Source organism: Vidua chalybeata, chromosome 3 (assembly GCF_026979565.1).
Source record: "Vidua chalybeata isolate OUT-0048 chromosome 3, bVidCha1 merged haplotype, whole genome shotgun sequence".
In the NCBI taxonomy this organism is placed as follows: domain Eukaryota; kingdom Metazoa; phylum Chordata; class Aves; order Passeriformes; family Viduidae; genus Vidua; species Vidua chalybeata.
Genome location: NC_071532.1, coordinates 24,435,590 through 24,455,622, shown reverse-complemented (window position 1 = coordinate 24,455,622; position 20,033 = coordinate 24,435,590). Strand labels below are relative to the sequence as shown.

Sequence of the window (20,033 nt, the reverse complement as noted above, 5' to 3'; positions counted from 1 at the left end):
TTTCCTATCTGTTAACAGTTTAAAACCAAGAAGATAAAAAAAGAAGTTTATTATGGTCTCTTCTGTTCACCCTAATTCTTTATCTGTGTATATTTCCAATAAATACTTTCAGTAAGTCAATTTTAAAGTTTTTCAGATTAAAAAGTAAAATAATTATCAGCCATTTTAGATTATTCCATTTTCCAGATTTTAGACTAGAGTATTAATTCCTTTCAAGCAGAATTAACAACAGAGAAGAGTAAGTCATTAAAGGAAAACCGGATAATGTATTCAAAACCACAGAGAATGAATGAGAAATAGCTAAGAAACACCACACACAGATATAGATATATACGCACACAAATACAAAATCTTTGATGTCACCTTACTTACTATAAGGATGGTAGTCTTCAGTTGTATAAATTTCTTCCTCATCCCTATACAGCTGGTAAATAAGCCTGTTAGAATTTGGAGAGTCAGGGGAACTCCATGAAAGATTGATAACAGAGGAATTGAGAACTTCTCCTGTAGGAGGAGGTTGCTGGAAAGGAGCTAAAACATACACAAAAACTGAGGATGTAAAAATTAAGGTAATCAATAATCACACAAATTTAGTGAAAAATGCAAAGACACTGCTAAGCATTCTTCACCTTTTGGATAAATGCACAGTCATCAGGGCAAGACACTAATAGACTAAACCAATCCATCCAAATGCTCTCCAACAAAGCTTTTTATCCATTAAAAAAGTGCATATATTTAAACAGATGATGAATAAATTAATCCCCCTTTCCACCCCAAAATAAAGCAAGTGTTTTCCAAACAGGTGTTTTTTTTTTCTTTTAAAGGTATTTCAAGGTCTTTACAAAACAAGAACCTATTTATATGGTCGCTTTATTGAAGTTTCTAGTTCAATTAGGATTTATTTTTTCAGAGAATTCATTCAATTTTAGCATAGACCAGGCATAACTTCCTCTAGTAAAATACAAACTGAAAGTCCAACTAAGTCCAGATTTTATTGAAGTGTTAAAATAAGCTTACTTAATATAATGAAATCACAAAAACATAAAGCGTGAATTTTTGAAGTTTATTTAGGCAGTTCACTTCCATTTGTTTCCAGTGAAATTGTAACCCATGAGAGTAAGGTATCTAGCAGTTCAAGAAATCAGCTTGACATGTTAATTTGCCAAAATATGACTCTGCTACCACCTCCATTAACTTTGAAAAATGTGCTACTTAATTGCATTAGAATTAATAAAGAGAAAAACAAACTTGAAGTTCAAAAGCCAAGTGCCTAACATTTTAAGAAAGAGAATTCAAAATCCCTCTTATAACTCTTTTGTCATCCAGTGTGTGATCATAGTCCTTCCTAAAGTAATAGCTAATACTCAGAAATTAAATTTTATATACATATATACACACATGTTAACATAAACATACATTTTGATGGATGGACTCAATAATCTCAAAGGTCCTTTCCAACCTAGATAATTCCATGATTCTATATTTATGTTATTATTCAGGTCAGAGCATGACTCCACAGCTTGCTGTAGGACCTCCAGTAATCCAGTTACACTGAGGAAAGCCCTACTCTCTGTCCCTCCTTACGCCATACATTAGCACAGAAAAAGACAGGTCTGTTTTGGCAGATAGTAACTGCTATCAATGGCAGACTGTGCCATTTCCCCATCCTCTTCACCAAGGGAGTGTGGATCTAGAGGAATTCCTTATTTTGCTTAAGGAATGAGAATAGTCCAGGGCAGCAGCAAAATCAGCACATGGAGTAAAATAGCAGGAGCTGGATTCAGAACTACCCAATTAACTTTCCTTCCCTACATTAAGTATTATAGGAGAACACCAAGATTGGAAGCATGGATTTTATTCTCTTCTTTTTATAAACTATCATCTTCATTATGTGGATATTTGTGGTGTTATATTTTAGTTAAATGGTATGCTCTGTCTCACCCCTCGAAAATGTATGGTTTATTCCAAGCCTGTGATCCTCTCCTGAAGTATCATGTGTCTGTAATCCCCCATTGGCCCAAATCTTATTCTGCGCCCACTTTGAATCCCCCTGTTAAGTGTGCCGTGGGACGGGGCTCTCTCTCTCTTAGCCGGCTCTCCTGGCCGGTGCTCTCAGCCCCTCTCTACCCCCCCGTCAGAAACCATGCCGCCTCCCAGGGGTAGGACCCCCAGTAAACCCTCGTCTAATGAGCACCCTCAGAAGCCGTGTGGAGTCTCCTTGCCTGCCTGCTGCTATCAGCAGAGCAGAACTCACAGCTTAGGGGGCCTCTCGGGGACACCCCACAGAGTCCCCCCAAAACCCGCCACTACAGATATTTGCTTACTATCACCAGAAGTTAATTACTAAAATTCGTTCAGCCAAGCTAACAGGAGAAAAGAAGCAAAGAAGAAGTTGCAGACAGCAAATATCATGAGGACCTCAAGCCACACAAGCGATAGATGTAGAGACTTATGCCAAAATAATTGGGCACACTGTACACAGATTTTTAATACAAATCTAGAAAGTGAGATTAAGCTCTTTATTTAAAATAAGATAATGAAAAGCCCTGCTTCTACTGCAGTCTCTCAGCCAAGAAATAGCACAAAATATTTCTAGAATTCATTGGATTGAACTGAACATAATCATCATCTCCCCTTAAAAAGCATAAATTGTTCTGCTGCCAATCTGCAGCTTTTGAGTTCATCTCACTTAGGAAGTGAATGTACGCTAAAGTGTCTACAGGAGTAAAGTTTGAGAATCAGAGGAAACAAGTGCTCCTAAATCCCTTTGGCATTTAAAAGAATTTCTCTCCATGTAATAAATACTTACAAGACCTGAGCAATCAGAGCAATTTACCAGCACCAGCTTCATTCTCCACTGGCAGTCTAACGCTATTGCATATTGCTTCCATAGGTTTGCTGGTTTGAATTTTAAATATGTAAGCAAAGTGCTCTACTGCACATTTTTGTGCAGCATCTAAGATACTGTTAAATAAAAAAAAATGCTAAGAAAAAAGGTATTTTCCTTAAAGAACACTATTTGGACAGTGACAGTAACTTACATTTGCTTCCCTTGGCAAAGATTTATAACCAGTAATGAATGTGTCAACAAAACACTGTTCTGCAATGAAAATAACCACAAATGCCAAACCAGGCAAAACTCCATATGTGTGCAAGTTCAAATATTTTGGTATGAATAACCAAAAGACTCCAATTGCTATATCCTCTGTGTCCAGAAGAGGACTCCGCTTGTCATTTAGAATACTCTCTGATGTACTTTTATCTAACTAAAATCTATTATATTATTTCTCTATGTCATACTATTATTAATCAATTTTATAGTTGAATTGCTATTGACCTTTATCCAATGTGTATCCCAACACAAATAAGTAGGCTGGCTTATGTTTGTAAAGCACTTTGAAGATGAACAGCATCATAAAAGTGCCATGTATTACTATTATTACATATTCAGTTGAAACATCTTACATTTTTTAAAGAAACAATGAGCCAATCAACTGCCTGAACAATGAATAGATACTGTGCTTTTTACAGACAAGTATGGGGAAAAAGGAATCAAAACTATTTAAATACTTCCAAACTTTGAGGAAAGCTTAAAAAAAAATTGTCTTTAGAAATAAATCAGTCTCTTTAGGATATTTGTGACCATTTATAATGCTGTGCATTCTACAATGCATATATTAGAAATTTAAACTGATTTACAATGAAATACAAACTGGTATCAAAGTGAGAGCTGTCTCTACCTGTAAACACTTTGTACATTTATATCTCTGCTTGCAAATCTGTGGTTTTCACATATCATAGTTATGAATATCATATAAATACTCATGCAGAACACACAAAGAAATATTTTGCTGAAGGAAGATCCAGAAACATATTCCAGATATAACCTGGGAATGTCTAACCCTGTTGCTGCATTACACACGGCTACCTGAGCTAGCTGTCACAGTATCGCCAGTGTGGCCATTATTAATTAGGCCTGCTGACAGAAATGTCCAGTTAGCACCTGCAGAGCTGCTCACTCATTGCTTACAGGACCTCCAGGGCTGGGCTGTTAACTGCATATGGCAGTAAGGTGTGCCACCAAAATATAACACAGCTTTCCCAGAGTGAGCTGAGCTCTTTCCCACATGGTTTGGCATTGCATAGCATGATGCCCTCAGCACTGTCTGAACACTGACCCAAAGACAACTTAAGTACTCAATTTTTTTATGACATATACTTTTGCCTTTTCTTCTTTAATAACTCTGACAGCTTGGAGACGGTGTGCTGGTGATCTTCATATCCAGATGTTCCACTGCAATTTTTTCATTACAATTCATAATCTGACCCTCAACATAGCATTGGCCCCACCTCACACACACCAATTTATGATGCTTTGTTACATCACATCACATATTTTTGCAAACTGACTGAAAAAGTGCTCCAGAAGGAGAATATTTGGAATTCATCACCAGGAGTAGGTTTTCAAAAGACCTTCTGTTCTTCAGACCTTCTGAAGGTGGTTGTCCTGCCTCCTGTCAGTAGCAGGAAAGGGGGCTAAGCAGTAAGTTGTACAAATGCTGTTGCATTCATGACAAAATGTGAACTATGGATTGGCTACTACAAAGAAAATGTACAAGGAAATTATGGGTTGTCACTTCTTCCCTGGGTTAAACTACAAGCCTAAGGTGTGTGTGACACAAAGGATTCTACACATCTCTCTAGAAAACAACCCTACTATACAGTAAAAATCACCTGAACTTCAGTAACCGTATATTTGGGGGTGGGGAGGGACTAATTTACTGCTGACCTAATTCAATACTCACTAAATCAATTAAAAACTTTAATTTGAAAGACATGCTTTTAAGACCTAACATCCACTTACTTTTACTGCAGCCAAAGAGGTTGTGGACATCCAAATTACTGGCATCGGGAACACAGTTGTCACATTTCAAGCCAGTTACAAATTGTTTACAAACACACTGTCCAGTAACAAGATGACAAGTCCCACTAATGGCTCCTGCAGGATGACAATTACAGTGCTGACATCTATAAACAAAAACAAATCAAGGAAGTCATCAACACACATCAACACTTCAGTTAAGCACAGTAGGGTTTTGTTTAAAAGATTCTTGGGCAACATAATTAAAACATCATAAACAGTTCAGCAGTCTGAAACAGAGCAGAAAATCCATTAGCGTGATTAAAAAAAACTTGCAAAAAAGGTGCGCACTATAAAAATAAATATTTCACTGCCAGAATAATATTCTAATTTATATAAAAATAGCTTAGAATTAAAGAGCTTTTATATATATTGATCCATACACAAACTGGACAATAATGTTCGGTAATAACCACATTATGCACTCAGTCCTACATCTTTACTCACACAACCTTTCTTGAGAGCTGCAGAGCTCAGTGATACATATAGAACCAGCTGAAGAGGTTCCTGCACAAAATAGGTAACCGTCTACCTCAGGGAAAACTACACTTTAGTTGGGAAAAATAAATCAACTATTTCTTGCCCACAAAGGCAACTTAAGGTTGAAAAAAATAACATGCTGTGAATAAAGGAGAATGAATGGTGACCAAAACTGAGAAAAAACCCCTCAGATTAAAACAGTGACAGGAAACAAAACAGCAAAAATACTAATATTATAACAGAAAGCACAACATCTTTGCAGCCTGAAGGATAACATTTGAAATAACTACAGTGAATAATTAATTAAATGTGCAAGCAAATTATTTTTAAATTAAAGAGAACAAAAAAATTAAAAGCACTGGTGTCACACAAACGCCATGCTTCAATTCTGTAAATCTCTCTGGCACCAGTAAAATATTTTCAGGATTAATGTATGCTTTGGCTTTTGCATGTGAAATCTCTTGTGATCAACTTGCTCTTCACCTGATACACTATTTCCCCACTGACACTCATTTATAGCACCAATGTCAGATTGTACAAATATTCAAAGAGTTTGAACACATCAGAAATTAAGCAAAGCAAATGACTACATATACTGTTATGCTACCCCTTGCAACAGACTGCCATTATTACTCATAATAAAGTCAACAGTGGCAAATAAAACTTCCCACATTAGATTCTAATTTCACTATATTTTAATTGCTGCAGATTAAAAGAGCTCTGAAAAGCCATGGTCTGGGAAACAGGTGGGAAGGTACATTGCAGCTAAAACATACTGGGAAGCCTGCAGTTCCCTCCCCTTGTCCTGAGCTGGAAAACTCCAATCCTCAGGCATAAGCAACATCAGCCTCAAGGGAATTTTAAATTTCTCCAGACGCCAGGTCCCAAGGTGATGAAGCAGCAAAAAGAAGACACCAGAGAAGTCCAAGGCAGTCATGCTATGTCCCCTTTATTCTGCTAGCCCAAAGACTAAACAAGAGTCAATTTATATTTGGCTGATCTTTCCTTGGCCAGTTTCACCAGACCCAAGGAAATATGTGGTGGTGCCTTTACACAAGTTACTTTGCCATCTTCCCAGTCACCACAATCACACCTTGGTCTGTATCTTCTACTACCTTCATGAAAGCAGAAAAAAAAGTGAGTTCAATTATGTTTTAGGTATTAGCTTCTTAAGGCAAGGGAGAGAGGAAGGGAAGGTGGAAACTATTTTCACATTAGGACACTAAAATTCAGGTCAATAATCAGTGAAATAGGCATTAAATGTGACAGATTTTTAAACAAGCTTAAGGAAATTCTTCACATACGTTTTCTGCCTATCGCAGAGCTCTCTGTATTAGAGTTCCTTTACTCCACAGCAGCTCGTGCTGTGTGATCTCCTGGGGAATCATTCAACACCCTTAAAAAGGCTGATAAAAGCTAAAGCTGCAAAATAAGCTGCAAATTTGTTTTATGGACTAATATCCTTTTGAGAATAAATAAAATACATTCTCTCTTGGAAACCACTATACTGCAGTTTGCTCTCTTTTACAGTCAAGAGAAAAGGGCAATTTTTTCAAAAGTCTTTTCATCTACAGACAGTGCATCCAAATCCCCCTTTAAATAGAGGTTTTGTTTAGAGTATTTTAACTAAAAACCCAGTTTAGTTACAAAAAAAAAAATATTTGCTCAGTAAGACAGTATTTTATTATTATTTTGTAATTTCATTATATGCTGATTATTTAGTTGGGGGGGATGTTGACAAAAGTTTCTTAATAGATAAATAGAGAAATACAAGTTTCTCTTATTGTTCCTGTATATTATTGCACCTCTTATGAATAAGGGTCTCCTGATTATTCTAGTTATGATTATGATTCACACATGACAATCAAACTCAATACTCATACAGTCACAATGATAGTTTTCAGCCTGGAGGGTGGGGCTGTTCCTTTCTGCTTGTTGCATTTTTCTTCTAGGAAAAATGTAGGCTCCCTGCTTTCACCTATACTGAATGAGGCTCCTGATTCTGCAAATAACAGCAGATATTTCACCATATTCTGCTTAATGGGATTACACATTATTTCTGTGCAATCACATGCATCATGTTATTTAACAGCAAAAAATTAGAACTGGATTTATTGTTAGGCACAGTTCATGCTTTTCAGTCAGAATTAAGGATTCAGTCAATTATGAATTTTCAAAAAACATATCCAATTATTTTAAAATATAAGTAACTTTTAATCATGTGAGAAATATTTGCTGTATTCTTGTCAAATGCTACTTTTTCAAGGTACTCTGAGTCAAACATATTGGAGTTTTATTAAAACAAAATTATATATAATCAAGGAAAACAGACTTTTAAAACATGGAAAGAGAAATGTCATGCCAAGATGAATTGTGATATTGATTTTCTGAGGATAAATGGTTTTTGTAATATTAATATAGAGAAACCTTTATTACATTGACTCTCTAGGTGCAGTTAGAGCCTCTCCAGCAATCTGTTTAAAATCTTCATTTTTCATCCTTATGGGAAAACCTCACTTGCTAAATGGATTTCATAAACAGTAATCTGCCAAGATATATATATAAATAGATAAACAATTTGTGTTGTTCATTGACCAGTTCATTATAGTAAACAATACAGAGGTAAAGCATTTCAAATGTGTACAGATGCTCAGAACCATTTACAGATCTGCTCAGATTGCTGCAAACACTCAATATTCCTAATTTGTTAAAAGCCAAGAAATTTTTCCTGCTTCATAACCTGAAATGCATTAAAGAATATGGAGTTCCTGTTTTATCTCGAAAACACCACAAAATCCATCAGCTCACATATACATTCAGAGTGGGAGAATTTTAAAGCTTCACAATCTCTGTGTATCACAGCTTCTGCTTCTTTTGTGCTACTGTGTAAAGACAGATATGTCTTTGCCACTACAGATAGCTCACATCCTTTTCTGTCATTAAAAGACACTTGGAGCAAGGATGGCTTAAATGACCTGGCAACTTTATAGAGAAACAAAAAGCATATTACTCTTATTATGAAGATATTAACAGTTAAAGAAATGGAATAAAATAGATTAACAAATAAAGACCTGCATTGTCATTGTCAGTGGATAAAAGTCTGCCTGAGGAACAGAGGTACATTGCCCAAGAAAACAACAATGAAAAGGGAGCCAAGAAAAAGGAACATAAGTTCATCATGTTAATGTACAACGAGAGTAGTCTTCAATACTGCCATGAGGATTAACTAGTATTAAGGCATTAAAGTCAATTCAGATTCAAATCCCAGAACTCTAAAAACTTTATATCTTTACAACAAGGTCTGTATCTAGATGATTTATATTTCCACATTTTGAATTGCAAAAGACAGGTTAAAATGCAGGTATTTGAAAGCCAGTATCTAGCTCAGAAAAGCTATTGCTTAGCACAAATGTATTAAAACGGAGGGGCGAGGGGAGAATCTATTCCAAGTAACTAAAATAAAAAGGTATCATTAATATTAAGGAAAATATATTTCAAAGGGAACTTTAATATTACACAGACTTTATTTCTCACCATTAGAAATGACAGGAAGTGAAAATAGGAAGTCCTTATTTCTACAGATTACTTTATGGCTATTAGCAGATGCCTCTGTGACCCGAAACAGTAAAAAATAATTTTAAAAATCTCCTAATGAGTGACAGTAACATAAAAGTTAAAGTGAAAAATCTGCAGAACAATGTCAAATATATGCAGGATGACATTGCTAATCACTGCCTAAAAGCGTGTCTACCCCACACTAGCTAGGGGAGAGGAGCAAAGGGAGGGGAACATTGTACAGGTTTTGCTTTTGCCTGTGGTATGTGGGTTTGGCTTTTTAAAAGGCAAAAATACCAAATACAACAAAACAATTTACCACCATCAGTTTGCATGAAAAGATAATTGCATAAAAGCTGTGCAATCTTTCTGGACAATATTTTAAAAGGAAGTTGAGATTGTGAGGACTAGGTAAGAAAGACGATTCTGGAAAAAAAAAAGCACAATTGTTGAAATAACAGTGCACAATACAGGTATGTTTTCCCCTTATAATCCAGAGAATCCATATAATTTCGATGTACCTAAAGACGTCAGGCTACATTAGAAGTACAATTTACCTTGTGGCACATAACAAATTGTTGCAAAACAGTACACTGCTTCAGAAAAACAAAATTTTAAGAGTAAAGGTGCAGTGAATATTTTACCAGAAGAAATTTGGGAAGTCAGGGATATCTGTAGTTTTCCCTTTCTCTCCCCGCCCCCACCCACTAAATATTCTTGAAATCTTCAATAGCATTCACTAGTTGCAAGAATGGCAAATTACCTGCATTTTAATAGTCAATGTTTAACACCTCAGAAAACAACACATCTTACTGAAGATGCAGAGAAAACATAGGAAAGCAATTAACTAATTACTATAACTTAGCCTTATACATCTTTCATACTGTTACTACTTAAATCCATGTTAAAATTTCTATTTCCTTCAGCTCATGGGAGCACAGGGGATTGTGTAATGTATCACATGTAAATCAGAGTGCACACATGAACCTACCTAGAGCACATCTTTCCATTGTCACTAAACCCTTGACTGAGCCAGGAGGAAAAATGTAACAAGGAGGTTATAAGTGACCTGTAAAAAAAAGAAACACTCACCTCCCTGTGACAGAGTCAAATCCAAAATAAAGTTCTTTGCAACGTTCACATGTCTGTCCTGTAACAGAGGTGTCTTGGCAACTACATTGGCCAGTGAGTTTATCACAGATCTGATTCACAGAACCAGCTATGTGGCACAGGCATGGCAGACAGCCAGTGATGCTGGATGGAGAAAAATAAAAACCTGCAAAAGAAAGAGATTTTGAGAATGTTGGTTATCACTCTTCAGACTCTTAGCCAGTGCAAATGCAAAATATGGGGAGTACATTAACATGTCTGTGGGGAAAGTAAAGACCCAAGGACGTGAGAAATACTTATGAATGCAGCACAAGTGGGAGAAACAAAAAAAATAACATAAAGAGAAGAGACATTTGTCCATTCCAGTCTGAGATGTCAGCTCTGAAAATGGCCAGCTGCAAACCATAAGAAACACACGTATCTTCTTAAGAATGTCTCTTAATTTTTATCAACCAGTGGTTGACTTAATCCTTGAAATAAGATAGTGTTTCTTGGGAAAAACAACATTTGACAAGCATTTCTTATTTATATTTCACTCCTCCTTAACATAGAGCTTGTAACCTACACAAATACTTTCACACAAAATAATAAACTGATAAAAGAAAGTTACACCTCTGGTATTAAACAGCTTTCACCCTGAATCCTGTCCTGTTCCTGTACTATTTCAAATTAGGAATTTGAGCATTCATTTCACATTCCCCACAGTATATTTGGTATGCTTCTGCTATGCCATCTTTCATCCTATTGCCCTCGCAAACAATCTTTATTTATGCTGATATTTATCTATTACTGAAAAACACAGATACAGTTTATACACCTCTAATCTGGTCATTTAAGAATTTACTCATTATTCACAACCTCACCTGAAGTTCCTAACAAAAGAGCTTTTACACACATTCTCTTAATGATGCTGTTCCACTTGCATAATCTATTTCACAATGTATGGACTTATTTCATTCTTAATAATTTCTTTCTGATCAGAAGAAAACTCAAGTAATGGCACACTAGTAAAAATATAATTACGTAAGTTTCCAAAACATTTTCTATTTTAACCTGATTATTAATAAACATTTAACTGTTTTGTTCACACAACTTGCTCTTCTCTTTATTTTTTCCCCTCCCCCCTTGAAGGAGTACAGTTTATTAAAACATAGCAATGCTTGAGAGCTCTGCAAACGATCCTGATGCCATAGTATTAAGAGACACTGGACAACAATAAGTACCTATCTTGGAACATGAATTCTAAAATAGAGTCATTGATATGAGTTTCCATCTCCTTTAGCTGGTTGCTATTAGTTATTATTGTACAACTTCAATAGAAAAATTTCAGCTGCTACTGAGATATGCAGCATTTGCACAGACTTCTCACTTGCCCTCTCTCCAGATCAAGTTCAATCAGTAGTTTCTTAGTCATGTTCTCAGGTACTGAATATTTTTTGCTGTCCAATAACTTCCTGCTGTCCAATAACTGTCCTGCTTTATAATAAGGAGCCCAAAATTATATTGTAACATGTCATATTGCCCAAGGCCTTATTATTTGTCTTACAAGAGATAGCTCTATATATACACCCCTAGGGTGGTATTCTCTGTCTTTGCAGCAGTGCTGCACTGTGAGTTCATATCCAAATAGCAGAGGAACTAAACAAATTGAAAACATTAGAATTTTACTGCTCAAATCTTTGTTCAAGTTTAGCCTCTGGTCCTCAGTGAGATAAATCTCAAGTGGACAGTGAAGTGATATCAGTCTCCAGTTAACATACATTCGCATCATAAAAAACCACGCTGTTGGCACTTTATTCCAGAGAGGCCCCAAACAGAGGCAGCAGAGAGAGCAAATAGCCTGAAGTTATTAGTGAGGCAGCATGTATTATCTCCTGCTGCACTTCTCTGCGCTCTGCAGTGCCCATCCTGTGCATAAATACAGGAGACCATTTCCCAGCAATGTCACTCCTGAGCACAATGAATGACTCCACTCGAAGAACCTAACAGGAAGGTTGGAAACAAGTTGAAGCCTTGGACTTGTGCAGAAGGTCAAAGTACTTCTTCAGGACCCACTTTATAGTTGCAGTAAGTGGTAAGCACTCTGGCTAAACCAGATCCTTGTCCATGTGAAATTTTGCACAGAACTATGATTCTATGATTTGTACAAAATAACATCTAAGAGAAGTCTATAATGGGTAAATAAGCACATCTCTAGAAAACAAATTAATTTTCCCTGAGCAGGATGAATTATTACAGCATATACTGCTTTTATTGTAGCAGTGAAATCACTAATTATAATCTATACCTTAGTATTAAACATCCTGGCTCTCCTACAGCCACACTGCCTAAACCACTGTAGAGCTGTGAAGGATTTGGTAGGATATTTTTTATTATAATCTTTTAGAAATGCTCTAAAAGTTTCTGGACACTACCACAATTACTTTTTTTTTTTTTCCCAGAAGCAGCAGGTAAAGGCAAAACATTTTTTTAAAAGTGAGGGATAGGAAAATGCAAAAACTTTCTTTCCCCAACTAATTTGTAAGTAAATCACCATGATCAAATGTAGAGGAAAAAGAGGAAACACAAGATTACAAATTCATACTGTTTGTCATAATCATTATTATTTACTTTCACTTTCTAGAATTTGACTCCACACAGGAAAGAGTAACAACTCAATGCAAGCTTAATTTACAGCAAGGTTAGAAGGGCTCATAAAAGTTGCTTTATGAATGATCCACTGTTGTATAATAGAGCCAATTTCCAATTTTAAGACAGCCACCGCAAATCTCTCTGAGATCTATGTATGTAACTAGTATTATGCTTATTCTTTTTCAGATTTTTTTCCAATTCAACCATAACTGATCACATTTGTCAATCAAATACACTTTTCAAAAGGAAGAATGAAAGTCATAGCAAAGTATTCCGCTTCTTTTTTAAATCATCCTCTTAGCATTTCTCCCACCGTATAGAGAAGGAACACATGACCAATTCCTTAGCACTTTTACATGTTTACCATCTATGGCAGTAATGATCATTTCTTAACCACAGGCTGGGCTTCAAAATGCACAGCTACCCACAGCAGCAATGTTGTCACAAGACAATTCACATTCTTCTGGCCAAGAGAGGTAGTATGTGCACAAACCCTCAGTACTGGTGCAGACACATCTTACATGTCCCTTTACATCCTTTCTATACTATGTAGCATTCTACACAAACCTGTGGTTATGGAGTAAAGGACTTGCAAAACAAAATGCCTTCTTTACAGCTTTGCTGCTCTTGTAACAAGATCCAAAACCTGTGTTGAATAGGATTTGTGTGGCACAAATCTCAGTCAGCAACACAGTTCCCTGAGGCAGGGACAAAATGCTCACAGCAATTTGTGGGTTGAAGAGAACCTGTGTTTTGACCACTGCAGCCCAAGACATCTCAAAAGCAAGTTTCTGTACAAGGTAAAACTGCTTTCCTTTTGTTTTGTGCTAGAATCAAGTGTTCCTCTCTTTGCATACACCATTAGTTTAAAGAAAAAATAAATGTACACCAATCTACCAAAATGTTACTTGTATGAAAACAAACTGGAAAACAGAAGGTCATGGGTACAGTCTAACAGATGAAACACATGGCTGAACGCACCAAAAAGAGCTTTAAGAAAAACAATCTCCTTATAAAACAATTTCCAAAAGCTACAACCAGTTTGATCTTTTCTCAGTTGGCAACTCTTCCTGCATTAAAATTTTGGTAACTTCTGAAAACTTCTCAGATTTTATCAAAGCACATAAAAGATATGCTACACTGGGACATAATTTTAAATGCCACTTAACTTTAGTCATGAAATGTCTCAACAGACGCAGAAATCCTCAGTATTTTTTCAGGGCTGCCATTATTAACTAATTTGTGTGTGCTTTAATTAGGCTACATACACACTTGGAGTACATTTTCTTATATATCTGGAGTACCTTTTCTTATCTTTGTCCCAAGACAAAGCCATAGGACATGTCTACATACTTGAAACCAATTAATATCTTCTATATTTCTATATAGAAGACTTTTTATACTCTTCCTTGTTTGGGAGAAATGTCTCTTTTGGCACATACTAACAAAGAATATTTATATAAAAGTTAGAAATATTAAACATCTAAATGAGCTCTCAGTAAAACAGCGAAAATAGCACAGCTCACTCAGCTCTAATTAGAGCAATACAGTGCTTTTACAAATATAAGAATTTACACTTTCACCTGCAACAGAGAGCTCAGTGCTCAGCACATACATGCTTAAAGCTATTAGTTAGAAAATTTAAAAATAATACTTACACAAATACTTTTAAATTTATTTCTCTTTTTACCAGGAACTATTGTGGGACTATTCCTCTGAGTGCCATGTACGCTTTTCTAAAAACCAGCCTGTTCACACTATCAATTAAACCTTTTTAAACCATTTAGTTCTGCATAAACCCTGGCCTTTCTTTTCCAAGGACAAGGGCGGTCACTGACTCGGGAAGCCTGACATCACTCCTCTGCCGATCTCTGATTAAGTGGCTGCTGTAGAGGGTTAGCAGGTCAAATAGCACTGGAGGAGGAACTAAGAAAAACAGAATGCTGCCTTATTTATTAGTATATGTACCTAAAATAATTTAAATGAAAGCATTTTAAAAAATACTTAATGGAGGTTAAGCAGCTTTTTTAACCTCTGTTCAAATTATTGAATGGCATATTAAAACCAATGGAGCTATAATGTACCTTTTAATGTGACCTGCTACTTGAATAAATTGCATATGTATTTAATTTGAACTAAATCTATCTGCTTAATATTATGATGAAGGGTAGGTTAACATTACCTATAGTTTCACTTTACCCACTTACTTTTTAAAACAAAAACATTGAAATATAACTACAAAGTTCACTTAAAATGAACTTTTAAACTCTGTTTACAAATATGGCACAAAATCTTGAACGAATATGTAGCAAACTGCAAATATCACCTACTTGAAGGGCCAAACTGTAAGCAGTCCTCATGCAAGCCAGCACAACCCCAACACAGCAAGGCAGGTGAATACTTAAGTGGCATGTTTGCCAGCCTCATCAAAGTTTAAGCAACCATCTCTGTGCCTCCTGCCATGCTCAGCTTTATGCATGAAGTGCCCTTCCTGAAAAGCATGCACTCTGCCTTCCAAATCCACATTTTTCATTATGAGGATAACTGCTGTTCATTAGATTATGCCAATTTACCTCTTATTCAGGGACTGGGACATGATTATTCGTATATTTTCTCGATATCTAGAAGTAGCCTAACCTTATTTTCGACACATTGAAACTGCAGTAATAATACAAATTATACAACATCTGAAAATAGAATAAATATTTGGTGGTGATTAGGAAAATAATGCTTCCTTCTCACTCACACAATTAGGAAGAAACAGAAAAATAATTATATGTCAGAGACATGTCAGACATGAAGCTGTCCAAATACATATTAAAAAACTGCAGGAAATTATAAACAAAGCAAAACTTACTGCATCAAATGAATTGTCTTCCCATTTCCTTACCTGGTTTACACTCATCACACCTTCTCCCCTGGCGCTGAGGCAGACAGACACACTGCCCAGAAACGTGGTCACAAGCTGTTCCTGCCAACGTGCCCAGAGTGTCACAGTGGCAGGGCTGGCAGCCACGGGCGTTGCTCATGCTGAGGTTGTACGTCTGCAGCATGCACTGACTGCACCGAAGGCCAGTCACACCAGCTTTGCAAGGACATTGTCCTGTTGATTTGTCACAAAGCAGAGAGCCATTTACCGTCCCTGCCTTCTCACAGTTACATGGCAGACAAAGGAAGGAGTGACCTTTCTGCACTCTGTGGTACCCATCCAGGCACTCGTCGCAGCGCCTTCCCCCTATATTTGGTTTACACACACATTGCCCTGTCCTCACATCGCACACGGTTCCTGAAATGGACCCTGCAGCATCACATTCACAAGCCTTGCAACCAGTTACATCCAGCCCATAAAAGTTGTCCATGCAGGTGTCACAGAGAAGCCCTTTCACTCGTTCTTTACAATTGCACTGCCCGGAGAGAGGGTTGCAGAATTGGTTCACTGAGCCGTGGCTGTTGCACCAACAAGGCTCACATCCATCTTCATTAGAATATCTGAGAGCTTTAAATCCAAAATTGCAACTATCACACCTCAGGCCTGGAAAGAGAAAAGGAATTAATAAAAAAACCCAAATCTTAAAAGCTATTAATTTCATTTTTAAAAAATGTAAGTATACTACAATTAAATAAAAAAAGAAGGGGAGGATTGATTCTTCACCAGAATAATTAACAGGAGTGACGAGGCTGCACAAATCAATTGAATAACTGTGGCATCCCAAAAATCTGTTTACTTTTCCAATTTGTTTCAGAAGCAATGCATTTCTTCTGGCCTCTTAACACAATTTAAGATACTTCTGCAACAGATTCTTTGTAACATTTCTAAGACAAAGCACAATTAATCTCCAGAACAGCACCTGTTGCACAATCAATGCCTATGTGAACTCTTCACCCTATATTGCAGAAATGCAATACACAGAGAATTGCACTAGGCTCACAATCTGTTCTGATAATAGATTTATATATTGTATTAAATACATTAAATATACACTGGCACAGCACAAGTTAGACTAACTATAACAAATTATTTGCTTAACACCATACTTCAGTTTTATCATTGATTGTATTTATGTTAGTCTTTATTGTTAGCCCGTACTGAAAGCAGAGAATGTTTTCCATAATCCAAAAGGAAATATTTTTATCTAAATGTGTGATTTAGTTAACTCCTGCAGTACATTAAAATAGAAACTGTTTTCTTCATGCTTCATCCTGTAGTTTTATTAGCTTTGTTTTCAAAGTCAATGCTTGCTTTATCCCTGCCCCGAGGGATGGCATTTATATGTTAGTTTATAAAATGTACATTACAAGAAAGCAAACTAGATTATTATATGAAAAATGCAAATTCAGTTATGTATTTTTCCCTTGCAGAGGGAAAATCCTTCACTATGAAGCTATGATTTGATTGTTTCATATAGGAAAATATAAATACAATCTTCTAGCAAAATACTGTCATCATTTTAAAAATATACAAAACCATACAAAAATACACCTAGCAACTTACATGTAGAAAAATAAAACTAAAAATGGTAGGGAATGAATTATATATATGGATAAAAACTCAAAATCTCCAACAGGAGGCAAGTTCCTTTAACAGTGATGAATGACTCACCTAAGGCATATCATTTAATTTCAATAAGGAAAATAAAAAAGGACCACTATTGCTGCAAATTTTAAAAATAACTGTATTGTTAACAAGAATTATGACTCATTTTGAACTATTAAAATTGGTCTACATGGATTCATATCATATCAGTTTTAAAAATATGCGCAGTGCTTATTTGAATATGCCATACATATTCCTGACAGGTAATCTATTCCTAACGATACTGAGGAAGGCCTACAGGGCATCACATTCAATGTTAACAAGTACAGGGGAGTTAGCACGCTTGGCATTTAATTCACATTCTTCTACCTTTTTATTCTAGATGAATGACCTACTTTAATAAAATTATTGGTGCTAATGTATTTTACTGGTGATAGAATCATTAGTAAGATTTAACAGTTGTGTTAACTCTAACAGTTCATGTTTCATAACATTGCAGTCCATAGTTGCATTTTTCTGTTATCGTGTTTGTTTAAATAGATAAAATGGCAACAGACAGATTGCTCTAAAAACCAATTTAGAAATCCAAAGAGGAAAGTCCCCTGGTAAAGTTTGCTGCACACATTTCAATATACAGAAGCTTATTTACAATTGGTTTGGAAAACAAAAAAATAGATAATCTAGTCTGGAAAGAATTAGGTCTTTATCCTGCAAACAAACACTTGCATAACTACAGCCCCCCATCATAGCTACAGATAAGTACAGAAAGCATAGATCTACACTTTTTTTTTTTTTTTAAACAACTATTTCAGTGAAAATAAAAATAATTCTTAATGTTTTCACCAAGGGGAGAAAATGTAATATGTAGATAACCAAATATGTGAGAACCAGACTGGGAATTTCTTGTCTGCCAAACTGCCACCAAATTAAGAAGTGTTTTCACAGGTTCAAACGTAAAATGTGGGCAATGAATATATAATTAAGAATGCTCTGAAGTCCTTTTTCTTGAAGGAAGAGAACGGGTTTAAGATGCACAGAGATTTTCTACTCTTAGCACCCTTTTCATTTTGTACGAAAAAGATAGGATTCCACAGGAAAAAGGACTGAAACTGTTCAGGCTTCAATCTGTTTAGAGCTATTTTCATTATTTGTTGTTTTTCTACATTTTCTTCCTTCTTCTCATTTCCAAAAGCAACAAAGACAACATTACAAATGAGTCAACATTCACAAGTGAAAGTATATATAATATCAAATACATTAACATGTACTTGAACATTATTAATGCAACCTAGAACCTGGTTAGGGTGAAGAAAAAATAGATTACTAATTCTGTTAATAACAAAGCAGAAGAGGAATTTTTCTTTTTGAGACATATGTATAGTCTGAGACATGTACAGTTACCATGCAAGGCTCACTTTATCAGGAAATTCTCCTTGCATAATATTCCCATACATCAACATTTCAAAGTGTATTATATATACTGTGTATTTTGGGCACTTGATAAATTTTGTCCTTATGTGGCTGTGGCTCCCCTCAAATATGCTGGAAGTAATAAATTGCTATAATCAAATCTAATTTCTGAAAAATACCTGTGGGAGTAACAAACAAAAAAGCACGTCTTGTAAAAAAATGATAAATAACACAGAAGGAAGCAGTTTGTTATAATCAGCTTGGCATCAAATTACAAAATTAAAATTATGTGGCCCTTGATAACTAACCCTAGCTATGTACATGATCTGTGGAATTATGTTGACTTATTTTGCATTTCATAGGAACACTTCAAAGAAATATAATAGAAAAAAATTGATAGATTTATCACAAAGGACCCTGTAGCACAGAATATTTTGAGAAAAAAAAATCCATTTATTTTGGTCTATTAAGAAAACTAGCATGGAAACGATTTGCTTAGAACTCATTAAGTACAAAACACATTGAAAAAGTGCTAATTTCCTAAAAGAAACATCTACGCAGTAAGCAAATTACATTATTTCTGTGACTTATTAGTATGGAGCTATGTAAGCTAACATAGCTATGCCATAAAGAAACTTCTAAAGGGTTGATTAAACTAAGCTTCAAGCTGTAGTTTGATAGAATTATTAAATTAATAATTTTTCAACAGTTAATTTCATTCATTTTTGCAATCTGCCTTCAGCAAAGAAGCTTTCTACACCTTTCATTTAGAAACCAAGTGTGTTTTATTTCCAGAGAAAACAAGAAAAATGGCTCTGAACTCTTGCATTACACATACCAATAACATTTGCTTTGCACTTGCACTGTCCTGAATTTTGGTGACAGGTAATATCTCCATTGACTGTCCCAGAGGTATTACAGTTACAGGGACTGCAGCCATCAGGGTTTGACTGTTGCAGATTGTAGAATCCTTCCTGGCACTGATTGCATTGTCTGCCAGACACATGTCTCTTACAATTACACTGGCCTCCAATCTAGAAAGATACAAAATATTATAGAATGATGAACATACCTATTTTTAGATGATACATTCATTAGCAATGAGAATGGGAGTATGAGTCGGGGGGAGAGAAAATTTGAAATGGAACAGAAAAAAAAAAAGCCTGTGAGCATTTTTTAATTTGTTGAGAGAGAGGAAAAAAGAGAAATATTGAACAGAGTGTAACTTCTCGACTTTTAAATAGAGTTTAAAAGTCCTGTTCTTTCAAAATAGAAGGGAAAAAGAAGCAAGTAAACAATGCAGCCGTATTTACCATCTGGACAGAGAATCTGCAAAGAATAATTACAAAATTGCATTGTAGATATGGTGACTTCTATTAAAATGAATACTTT

General features: G+C 35.6%; 1 protein-coding gene across 12 annotated transcripts in view; it reads right to left on the bottom strand.

The window, feature by feature from the left end:
* USH2A (usherin) overlaps positions 1 to 20,033 on the bottom strand; it is a 374,435-nt gene that overhangs the window by 294,992 nt on the left and 59,410 nt on the right. For 11 of the 12 annotated variants that reach the window (XR_008429695.1, XR_008429696.1, XM_053936908.1 and 8 more), the window contains 4 exons: positions 19,480 to 19,675; positions 15,588 to 16,229; positions 10,049 to 10,232; positions 4,865 to 5,028 (listed from right to left, as the gene is read on the bottom strand). Coding sequence is in view for 10 of the 12 variants with exons in the window: in XM_053936908.1 (XP_053792883.1) it covers positions 4,865 to 5,028; positions 10,049 to 10,232; positions 15,588 to 16,229; positions 19,480 to 19,675 (1,186 nt within the window). In the remaining 2 variants the exon portion in view is untranslated. Of the gene's footprint in view, positions 1 to 372; positions 532 to 4,864; positions 5,029 to 10,048; positions 10,233 to 15,587; positions 16,230 to 19,479; positions 19,676 to 20,033 lie in introns of all 12 variants that reach the window. The other variant, XM_053936916.1, reaches the window with a different exon arrangement.